Source organism: Mustelus asterias, chromosome 1 (genome assembly GCF_964213995.1).
Source record: "Mustelus asterias chromosome 1, sMusAst1.hap1.1, whole genome shotgun sequence".
NCBI lineage: Eukaryota > Metazoa > Chordata > Chondrichthyes > Carcharhiniformes > Triakidae > Mustelus > Mustelus asterias.
This window is the reverse complement of record NC_135801.1, coordinates 130,742,510-130,754,555: the sequence shown is the minus strand read 5'-3', so window position 1 is coordinate 130,754,555 and position 12,046 is coordinate 130,742,510. Positions and strand designations below refer to the sequence as shown.

Genomic DNA, 12,046 nt, shown 5'->3' with positions numbered 1-12,046 from the left:
GGCTTATGAGGAGAGACTGAGTAGACTGGGGCTATACTCATTGAAATTCAGAAGAATGAGGGGAGATCTTATAGAAACATCTAAGATTATAAAGGGAATAGATAAGAAAGAAGCAGGGAAGTTGTTTCCACTGGTGGGTGAAACTAGAACTAGGGGGCATAGCCTCAAAATAAGGGGAGGCAGATTTAAGACTGAATTGAGGAGGAACTTCTTCACACAAAAGGTTGTGAATCTGTCCTGTGAAGCAGTTGAGGCTACCTCATTGAATGTTTTTAAGGCAAGGATAAATTTTTAACAGTAAAGGAATTAAGGGTTATGGTGAGTGGGCGGGTAAGTGGAGCTGAGTGCACAAAAAGATCAGCCATGATCTTATTGAATGGCGGAGAGGCCTCGAGGGGCCGGATGGCCTCCTCCTGCTCCTAGTTCTTATGTTCTTATGTTCTTATACCCAACTTTGTATCAGCTGTGGCTGAGTTGGGAGCACCCTCAGCTCCGAACCAGAAGGTCCGGTTTCCATGCAGTTCCACAACTGGGCTTGAGGACAAAAACCAAGGCTGATGCTCCACTGAGGAAGAGCTGCACTGTTGGAGGTGCTTCTTTCAGATGAGATATTAAACCGAGGCCCTATCTATCTACTCAGGTGGATGCAAATGATCCCCTGACACTATTTTGAAGAAGAGCAGGGGAGTTATCCCGGGTCTCCTGGCCAATGTTCATCCCTCAATCAACATCACAAAAGCAGATTGATCAATATCACTTTGCTGTGTTCAAATTGGCTGCTGCATTCCTGACATCACAACAGTGACTAGGCCTCAAATGTCCTATAAAGTAAAGCGCTTTGAGATGTCTGGTGGCCTTGAAATGCGCCATATAAATGTAAGTATTTCAATTTTGCCTTTCTATCCTAGAAGATCTAACTCAAGCAGATACAAAATTCTACCAGCACTGATCCCATTTAACTACTTTGTCCAGTTTCCACATTTGAATATTTGTTGGCTTACTACCAAATTATTTCTGTTGTTGTATATTACTAGAAATATTTCCATTGGCTAGCTAATGCATTTTCAGGGCTCTCACACACAAATGCAAGATGTTAGAACTGTGGTTTTCATTTTTTTGGGGAGGCACCCCTGCAAATATTGATACACTAGCTGCCAGCAATGGGGAAGAAAGAACCAAGCAATTGTTACAGGCTGAGTCTCTGACATTCATTTGACTTAATGAGGCTTCAGAAGAAATGTAGGTTTGGTTCAGTTGGTAGCACTCTGAGTAAGAGAGTTATGGGTTAAATTTCAATCCAGGACCTGAACACACAATTTAGGCTAACAGAGTACTGAGGAAGTGCTGGATTTCAGAAATGGGGACTGGTGTTAAACTGAAGCCTTATCTAGCTATTCCAGTCGTTCAAGTGGAAGCAAAACAAGCTCCATTGCATTCTGCAAAGCAGAGTAGTAGTTCTCTCACTGTTCTGCCAACATTTCACCCACGAACAGCACACCAAAGTGAACTAGTTATTCATCTCACTTGCCGTGTACAAGTTGACTGCTGCACATTAAATGATATAAGTGAGCACATTTCAAAAAGTAATATGTCCTGAGAAACATAATACAGTATTATATAAACATAGGTTTTCCTAAAATAGATTAATCCAATTTTAAATCAGTTTTGTGTTCAGTGGAGAACCAGTGAAGGCTGCTGCACTACAACAGGAAGCAGCAGCAATTCGTGACTCGCACAACACAACAGGGTCTGTCATTTTCAGTGCATTGATCCACGCACACATTGTTAGTTACATTTAGCTTCGCTCCCTCAGTAGCTGCAGCCATAACTGGAGTGGTGGGAGTCATAGGTAGAGGAATTGCTGAAACATTTAAAAAGAAACTTGTAGAATAGACATGGGCATATATGGCTATTAGTAGCAAAGTCTCTTCCAAGGGTTCCCTTAAAAGTAGACAATAACAAAATTCAACTTATACTCTTGTTTTTGACTGGCATCCATAGTCAATACTATGGGGATTACAACTTAAGGCCTTGCATCTATAACTTGCATTTCTTTCCCGAATGTATTGATCCTAGAAACCATCAGAGGGGGTTACCCTCCAATTTATAGACTGCCCCTAAGAATCTGTGGGATGACCTGATCAAATCATCTATAGGACTAATATGAAGATGAAATAGTCAAACTACCGCATTAATGTCACCTTGCTCAGGTGGAATGATTGGTAATTTGGATTAATTGTAACACCAACAACAATAATTGATAAATATATCACATCTTTAATGGAACATCCCTAGGCACTTCACGGGAGCATTATAAAACAAAATTTGACACTGAGCCACATACAGTGATATTAGATCAGGTGACCAAAGGCTTTGTCTAAAAGGAGGAAAGAGAAGCAGAGAGGGGTAGGGAGGGTATTCCAGAGCTTGGGGCCTAGACAACTGGAGGCACAGTCACCATGGTGGAACAATTAAGAATGAACAAGAGGCCAAGATTAGAGGAGTGCTGATATTTCAGTTGATTATGGGGCTGGAGGAGATTACAGAGCAGTGAGGGACAATGTAGGGATTTGAAAACAAGGATGAGAATTTTAAAATCAAATTGTTGTCTGACCGGGAGTCACTGTAGGTCAGCAAGCACAGGGGTGATAGGGAACAGACTTGCTGTGAGTTAAGACATGGGCAGCAGAGTTTTGGATGACTTCAAGTCCACGGAGGGTGGAATGTGTGAGAACAGCTGGGAGTCCATTGGAATAGTCGAGTCTAGAGATAATAAAGACATGAAAGAGAGTTTCAGCAACAGATGAGCTGAGAGATGGGCGAAGTAGGACGATATTACTGAGGTAGAAATAGGCAGTCTTAGTGATGACACGAGTAGGGTGTTGAAAGCTCATCTCAGGACCAAACCTGACTCCAAGGTTGTGAACAGACTGACTTAATCTCAGAGACAATTGCAAGGGAGAGGGATAAAGTTGTTAGCCAAAGAACAGAGTTTAGAGCAAGCACTGAAAACAATGGCTTCAATCTTTCCGATTGAAGAAAATATTTGTTTATCAAATACTAGAGGTCAGATAATTTAGCAAACGTGGAGGAGTCAAAAGAGGTAATGGTGAGGTAGAGCTGGATGTTTTCAGCATACATGTGAAAACTAACTTTCGATGATGTCACTGAGAGGCAGCATGTAGATGATAAATAGAAGGGGACAAGGATAGATCACTGCGAGATTCTAGGGTTAATGGTGCGGGAGTCAGAAGACAACTTATAACTTAAGGGGAAAAGGCAGGAGAATGTGGATGAGAAAAATATCAGCCATGATTGATTGGCAGAGCAGACTCGATGGGCTGAGTCTAATTCTGCTCCTATGTCTTATGGTCTTATAGAAGTGATTAAATTAATAAGAATGGAACCAGCTGTATGACAGTGGAGAGGTGTTGGCAGAGGATACTGTGGTCAGCTGTGTTAGCGGCTGCAGGAAGGTCAAGAAAGATGAGGAGAGAAAGTTTACTGTTGTCAGTCACATAGGAAATCACTAAAAGCTGTTTCAGTACTGTGACAAGGGTAGATATCTAATTGAAAAAACTCAAACATGGAGTTCCAAGAAAAGTGGGAATGGATTTTGGAGGCAAAAACACCTTCAAAAACTTATGAGAGGAAAGCAAGATTGGAGATTGGATAGTATTTTGCAAGGACAATGGGGTCAAGGGTTATTTTTGGAGGAGAGGGGTGACGATAGAGTTTAAAGGCGAGAGGGACAACATGTAAAGCGAGGAACCATTTAAAACATCACCTAAATTGGGGACAAGAGAGGAAATTGCCTGATCAGCACCTTAGTGGGAATAGGATCAAAACAACAGGAATAGGGTCTTATGGACAAGGTGAGCTCAGAGAGGACATAAGGGGAGATAGGAGAGAAACTAGAGAAAGGTCCTGATTATTATAAACTTTGTGGTGATATTCAAGGAAGCATAGCTAGTATCCTGGAATTAACAATGGATATTAAACCGAGATCCCATCTCCTTTGTTGGCTCAGCTACACGTGGCAACCAATATTCCTCTCTCAAACATGACCACCAAACATAGTTTAACTCATTGCTTATAATTTTCTTGCAATATCTGGAATTTTGCTCTGTGCAAATTAATTCATTTTCTAACACAACATAAATCCTTTCAAAATAATTGTGAATTGCTTTGTGATGTTTTTGAAATCCAATAGGTATATAAAAATGTAAGTGTTTCCTTAAATTAAGTTCCTTCCATTATTTTGATGTTTCCTGCTAGATAATAGTGTCACTGCAATGTGTGTGGAAGATTGATGGAAGAGGAAGAATGGTGAGATACATTTCACCTTGTGCAGTTTGCTTAAGTATTTAGTAGTGAACACTAAGCAGTTGTTATGATCGGAAAACAAGTCTCCAAATATATGCTTCTAATGACATTTCTGAAATTAATAAATTAAACGTGGTTAATTTTATTGATGCACAGAAGTTATAACATAGAATCAGGCCGTTTCCCCCAACTATTCCAAATCAATATTTATCCTCCATGCAAGCAAATAGCCCTATTCAGCTTTCCCTACCTGTTCCTACATCCCTTCTCTTACATCTACCTGTCCAGTCTAATCTTAAATGTTGGCATAGTTTTTGCCTCATTCAGTAACCCTGGAAGTGCGTTCTTTTCTGCTCTGTAAAAAGAAGCTTCTCTTGTTCTCTGTTGATCTCTTATATTTAATCATATGCCCCTGCATTTTAAACTTCTCAACAACTGAAAACAGTCTATTTCTGTATACCTGTCCCATCCTTTCCAATTTTAACAAACTTCTATCATATTGCCTTGTAATCTGTGTCATTCGAATGAAAAAGCACACAATTTTTCAAGTTTTCCTTTGCACTTGTATTTCCTCATGCCAAGTTGCATTCTGGTAATATAACTGGTACCTTCCCTTAAGCCCTTGTTGGTTCAATAGTGTGGAACTTAATATTGCGCATAGTACTCTAACTAGGGTCTTAATGTTTCATATTGGGTCGTGATTACCTTGAGGTCTTATATTCAATACCTCTTATGATTTAAAACCTAAAATTCCATTGATTTACTTTACATCTTTTGCAACCCAAGATGCCACTTTTAATGACCAATAAACTTGTGTCCCCAATTCTTCTGATTTTCCACACACCATGCTTAATTCCACTCAGAACATAATCACTGTTATTTCTTAACCCAAATGTATCACCTCACATTCAACTGACATTTAATTCCACCTGTCATTTTTACTCCATCCTCTTATCAGTATCTAATTACAGCTTCTTTTGGTCTACTAAAAAGGTAGCTATACCTCTTATTTTTGTATTGTCTGCAAACTTCAAAATCACTCCCTCTAGGCTTATATCCAAATCATTCATATACACAGTGAACAAAAGTGACTTCACAACTAAATCCTATCCAATAACTACTTCCAATTACTCTGAAAAACTGCCCTTCAACTCTTAGAGTTAATCCTAGAGGAATTTTCACTTACTCTGCCTGGGTGGCAAGGTATCAGAAAGGATGAGTTCCACAACTTTGATTTAATTTGATTTATTATTGTCACGTTTATTAATATACAGTAAAAAGTATTGTTTCTTGCACGCTATACAGACAGGCAGGTCACTAGCAGGTCACTATAGCAATGGAGGTGAATTTTATCTAAACTGACATGGAGGTCTTATGGCTTAATAGGTAGTGCCCTTGTCTGAGTCAGAAGCTCTGGGTTCAAGTCCCACCCTGGGACTTGCTAGCTATGGAAGGAGGTTCATCAGTCTAGTAATCCTTCAAACTATTCCCCAAGGGGGAAATGTATGTGAAGATCAAAACAAATAAAGCGAGCATCAGTGAAGTAGACAGTACAGAAGGACTCCATTATGACTTTCTGATAGAGCTGTCCATTTCGCCTATTACTGACCTTTTCCTATCCCCTTTAATTTTTTTTATCCTTTAGCCCTTTTCGAAAGCTAAAATAAAAAAATATGCTCGAAATATTTTGTATTTGTGTTAACGTCTCAAGTTGATGGCAATTCGTTGGAATTGACAAAAAGTATAGATGTACCATGTTTTACGTAAATTCAGAAGTATGGAAAGGGTGAGAGAAAAAATAAAAGGAGTTTGCTTGAGGCCTTTTAAAAGCTAATATGGATTGTGCTTCCACTATTTTGTTGGGGTAGAATCATATCCAACTAACTTCTGCAAATTTATGACATGACATTTTTAATGGCCACACATCTCACCCCAAAAGTGGCTTTATTAACTCAATAACACTCTCACGCAGGTTTCTTCATTGACAATATGAGTGATTTTATGTTGGAAAGCTCAGCGCAATAGTTAAGGCCAATTCGCCTGAATGAATGAACGAATGAATGAATGAAATGACTGAGCCTTTCCACGGTTGCCCGGCCATCTCGGGGCTGTGAAGGTTGGTTGTTGGAAGGAGAGGAGCTGGGGCGAACGCAAGGAAGGGAAGTTTGTCCATATAAGGAAGGGATGGGGCCGGGCCGACAACACGCAGCAGGCTCGGGCGCTCCTCCTCCTGTTGCTGCACTTTTTGCGAGAGAAAAAGGAAAAGGCAAAGTTTGTGTCAATAAGAGTGAAGCCGGCTCGGTGGGTCAGTCAGGCAGCCAGCGGAGTTAGCACGGCCTCCCGCCCGGAGAGAGAGATGATCTTCACCGCGGCGTTGATGCTGAGCAGAGCCGCGGGCGGTGAGGAGAGGGCGGAGCGGGGCTGAGCTGAGGAGGATGTGAGTTGGGTGAGTGCGGCCCCGGGGCTGGTGCTTATTCACTGAGCGAGTGACCGGCCCGCTGTGAAGAGGAGCTCGGCCCGGCTGTTTGCTGCTGGGAGCGAGGGGGGAAAGGAAGAGGCTGATCATCTTTCCACTACACCGCGGGGCCCCATGAACTGAAACTGGACAAAATGGCGGCGGCGGCAGCAGCGGCGGGGGGGACCGGCAGCCGGGCGGCGTTTACCGGGGACACCGGCACCGGGAGCCGCGGCGGCAGCAGCAGCAGCAAGAGCTCGGAGCCGAGTGAAGAGCCGGGCTCAGCCCAGCGGCAGCTCGCCTTGTACAGGAAGCACCTCCGGAAAGTCAAGAGCGTCGACTTCGACGCCTCGGTGGAGAAGGAGCCGAGTCTGGAGCCCTATCTGCCCGCGGCCGGAGCCGAGCAGCCCGCGCAATGCGGCGGCAGCGGCGGCATTGCCGGGGCAGCGGGCTATGGGTACAGCGGCTCGGCCGGAGCCATCCTCATGGATATAGGCCCCCCCTTCAGGTAAGGAGCTGACATCCTTCACCCCCCTCCCGGGCACAGGGCCGCTGTGTGAGGCAACTCCATTGGTAACGTCGGCCGGGAGGGTTTTAACAGCGGCTAGAAAGTGAGTGAGGTTGGGGGAGAGAGAGCTGGGGCTGGGTGAGGGGGGTCTGGGTCAGGGAGGGGATGTTGGGGTTGCCATGGGTGTTGGGGGAATGGGGAGGGTCAGTGAGGGGATGTTGGGGTGATTTGGGACGGTCGGGGAGGATGTGGGGGAGTTGAGGAGGGACGAGAGTGGGGAGAGGGTTGAAGTTGATGGGGGTGATTGGGGAGGGGGAGGTTCAGACCGACCTCCTCAGTCAATGTAAACAGTGGCTGCTGTGTGGGGCTTTTACATCTAACTCCCCCGTTCAAACGGCCTGATGTGTTTTTTTTGGAGATGTGTCTGCTCTGGTCGGGGCCGCTTCCTGGACAGATTTGAAATGTGTTGTCGGTTGTGGGATCGTCATATGACCCTGTTTGATCTTTTGAAGAACCAACCGTTCCCATGTTTATTTGGGAAAGTTGGCAGAAATTGTATTACTGTGGCTGACTCGAGAAGTTCCTACGGTGTAGGTGCAATGCAGGACTTAGTAACATTGGACTGTAGTGAAGCCTGGGCCATTGCGAATGCTGGAGGGACAAATGGATCGAGAAGTTACTATAAGCTATAGTTTTTTTGAATTTTGATAAAGGGACGATCCCCGATCTCCCCCCCCGGACAAATTTGTCCATGTCTGTCAGTCTCTTCACATTTTACTTTTCGCCTGTGGGCTTAAGCAGCCCAGTAAACTGCTTGTAGCACGTGAACTGAGGCACGCGTTTTAGTTTTAGTTCTGATATTTTGGGGTTTGGACACTAGGCGTCTTCACATTTGTCCCTCCGAGCGCAGAGTGTGCAAAGACATGCCAGACACCTGGAGCCTCTTTAGAATTTGAAATTAGATCCTTTTTTTTAGGTGAAAGCTTTATATGCGAGCGAGGTAATAGGTCTGTATTTCACGTATGAGTTTAAACTCTAATTGCCTAATCCTAATTTCGGTGATGGTTAATGTTAGATCAGTAGCGGGCTGTGCCGTCTTAATTTGTAAAATGTTTCGTTTCAAACTGCAGCTTGCAAACTTCCGTTTTTATATGATTTTTAACTGAGTAAAAAAAGTATCGAGATGCTTCAGAAGCATATCAAAAGTGTGTATGGGTAGAGGATAGGCAATGCTCTTCCCAACAGTGGGTTCCAAAGAGGGGGAGGTGGAGAGATTGAGGGAATTGTAGTACGGTACACAGGGGGTGTCACATTAAATTAAACACAACATTTGGAAATTGAATGTGAAATCTAGCCAACCTCGAGTGCTGCACATGAATTTGTAGAACTGCAGTGTAGTCGGAATAGTGGGTTTTGGTTTTCTAATATCAAAATTGAACATTTACTACTGGCAACTTTCTATCAGCGTCCTATAGTAGCAATTATTATAAAATCTTTTAATAATGCAAGTATAGTGTCTTAACACTTGATTCATGGACTAGTAAATTAGAAAGGAATTTGCTTTGACCGTTTTGTTAGTGTTGGTTTCATAAAACTTTGCCTGTTCCTAGCTTCTGATCGTCACTGCAGTTTTTAAGTTTACGCCTTTTTGTACTCTTGTAATGTATTTTGAATTTTGGTAATGTTCTTGTTTGGATTGGAAAGATGGTGAGAGAGAAAATTCTGGATGTGAATTGAGATGGCCTGTGAATAAATATTGACCATGTGTACTCTTCAGTCTTAAACTTTCTTGCGGCAATTTAAGCAAATAAGCAAGTTTTCCTTGTTAGATATTGTAAATAGGAGGTAGGGGGCAGTATTTTAGAAATTTGGGTTAAATCCTAATAGAAAAAATGATATGGCTGTATGCATATTTTTGATATTCTGGGACCATAATCCTACAGAGCTAGTATGTTTTGACAAATATTAGTCTAATCCAATTTTTTTCTTGAGGACATTAGTTTCATTACAAACAAATGTTGTTTTGAGACGATTTCCAGTTGCTAGACAATGCAAATACATCTATATTTTCTGCCCTCCTTTTCTTTTCTCGATTTGGACTGAGGTATGGCTTCATGACCGGCAGCCGCCCAAGCATCAGGCCTAAGCAGGCATTCTTCATGTGACCTCCAGAGAGAGTATCTATTTGACTGGAGATTCTCATTGACTGATGCTAAGCTGACCAACTGTCTGAGGCCCTCGGGCGTATTCAAAGAAACTGCCAAACTTGGGGTGAAATAACTGGTCCAAAACATTGACAGCCTCTTGTCAGCTGCTTGTCTACAAATCAGAAATAATTTGAATTTTCTGTTGAGCAGTTCATCAACATTGGTTTGCAATTGACATTACTGCCAAATTGATTTTTGGCACATTCATAATTGGCCCCCCAACAGCACTCCCCAAAAGAACACCAGTGAATAGTACAATGAATAACTTCTATGCAAAGTGTCGAAGCTTTTTTTAACATTGTTATGCTACTGATTGTGCCGAAACACTTGTTTCTGGTTAGAATCTAACTGACTTGCAAGGCAAATAGTGTCTACTCTGAATTGACTAGCACCATTACATCACATCACATGTCACCGTCACCATCAATCAAAGGGCTAACATTAATCCATTTCAGTATGCTACTTGACAAACTTCGAAGCTGGTGGTTACCCAGATTTTCTCAGCCAGCCATGTGACTATCAAATTGAGACTGCATGGTTGATCTGCTCAATGGAGGATCAACAAAATGAAAACTGTACAGCATTAATTAATAGTTGAATGTGGTGAAAGTGGAAGCTTCCTCTGTCATTATTGAATTCCAAAATTATTTTAAAGATTTCAGTTGCACCTCAGTAATCTGTACTCAATGGAATATAAACCATGTCTATGGAACCTGTCCCCCTAACCTTTTAAATCTGTTTATCATTATAGTGGAATCTGTGCTGTACCCCTTCCAAATCCATGGTTCAGTGTCCAAAACTGAACATGGCACTCCAAATAAACGCAAAGTACTGCAGATGCTGGAAATCTGAAATAAAAACAGAAAATGCTAGCTAAACGCTGGTCTGGCAGCATCTGTGGAGAGCGAAACAGTTAACTTTTTGAGTCCATATGACCCTTCTACACTTCTGCAGAAGGGTCATATGGACTCAAATAGGCATGATGCACTCTAGCAACTTGCCAACGCTCCTTCAACAGCACCTTCCAAATTTACAATATCTACTTAGAAGGACAAAGACAACAGAAGCAGGTGAGCACTACCACCTGCATGTTCCCCTCCAAGCCATGCACCATCCTGACTTGGAACTATATTGCCATCCTTGAATGTCACTAAATCAAAATCCTGGAACTCCCTACAGCATTATGGGTGTACCTGAAATAGTTCAAGAAGATTATTTGCCACCACCTTCGAGGGTAATTGGGGATGGGCAACAAGCCATGAAATAATTTGAAAGCCGATCCATTCAGATTTGTGAAGCAGAGGTTGCAGGTGTCTTCTGCTTTGCAACTGGCTCAATGCTAGATGTTCAGCTACATTGTCCTTGACTTAATATTGTTGACAGTTATCAAGTATAATCAAGCAGTTCGTATTATACTGTGGTCTGGGTTTTAGCACAAATGTAACTGGTAGGAACTTATGTCACTTACAATCTCATTTAACATAAGAGCAGGAGTAAGCCATTTGTTCCCTTGAGCCTGTTCCACCATTAAATTAGATCATGGCTGATCATCTACGTCCATGCCATTTCCCTTTATCTCCATATTTCTTCTCTTTATTATTTAGAAATTGATCTCAATCTTGAATATACTCAATGGCTGAGCCTCCAAAGCCCATGGCATTAGTTCGAGAGAGAAAAGGAAATTAGTGCTATTTTATTCCTCCTCCATATTAAGAGGTAAAGAAATATTTGGGGGGAAATCTCAATTGCAGTTTGCATTTAAATTATAACTTCTAAAATGTTGAGCTTTTTAGTAGTCTTTGATCTCCTCTAGGGATTTATTGAATATTAATATTTGCAGAGTCAGTTTGACCTCGTGTAGAAGTGACTGGGAGTTGAGTATTGTTGGATATATTTCATTATTGATTTGACCGTATTGAAACCACACACAATTGCTTTTAACACGTCATGTTACCAGTGGGAGATAATTACGCAAATGTGCTGTGCTCTCAATGTAATCATGTGATAGGGTGCATTTTAATAACTTGCTTTTAGCAAGAAAAGTCCAGTTGAAGACTGGACATTTTCATGTTGCTGCTATAACATGTCTGATGTACTTGTAAGCTGCAACTACATGTTTCAAGAAGGAAAACATTCCCAGTTCTTGGAATTTTCAGCAAGAGCTGTTCTCGTCGTGGAATTTCAGAATTTGTAATTCTCTGAACTCTCATCTTTGGCATGGCCTTTTTTTGACTTGACTATTTAATAGAATAAATACCTCATTATTCCTTGAAAACTAGAGGGGAGAAAAACAATTAGTTTGTTGATCTTTCCTGAGTCTTGTATTAGTAATATGGGGGTGGGGGCGATGTGGAGGAAGGTGCTACCCTGAAAGTCCTAGTTTTTATCAAGAGGATTCCGTGTCCTTATTGCTTCCTTATAAATTGAGAAATGATTTCCATAATTTCAGCAAAAGGATATAGACAGTCTAACTGAGTGGGCGAGGGTCTGGCAGATGTTGGTAAATGTGAGGTCATCCATTTTGGTAGGAATAACAGCAAAATGGACTAT

The 12,046-nt window shown here is 41.9% G+C and overlaps 1 protein-coding gene across 1 annotated transcript in view; it reads left to right on the top strand.

The window, feature by feature from the left end:
• The first annotated feature begins 6,590 nt into the window (after positions 1-6,590).
• map3k1 (mitogen-activated protein kinase kinase kinase 1, E3 ubiquitin protein ligase) overlaps positions 6,591-12,046 on the top strand; it is a 110,923-nt gene continuing 105,467 nt past the window's right edge. Inside the window, exon 1 of the mRNA XM_078218874.1 lies at positions 6,591-7,289. Within this exon, the coding sequence (XP_078075000.1) occupies positions 6,937-7,289 (353 nt within the window). The 5' untranslated portion in view covers positions 6,591-6,936. The remainder of the gene's footprint in view (positions 7,290-12,046) is intronic.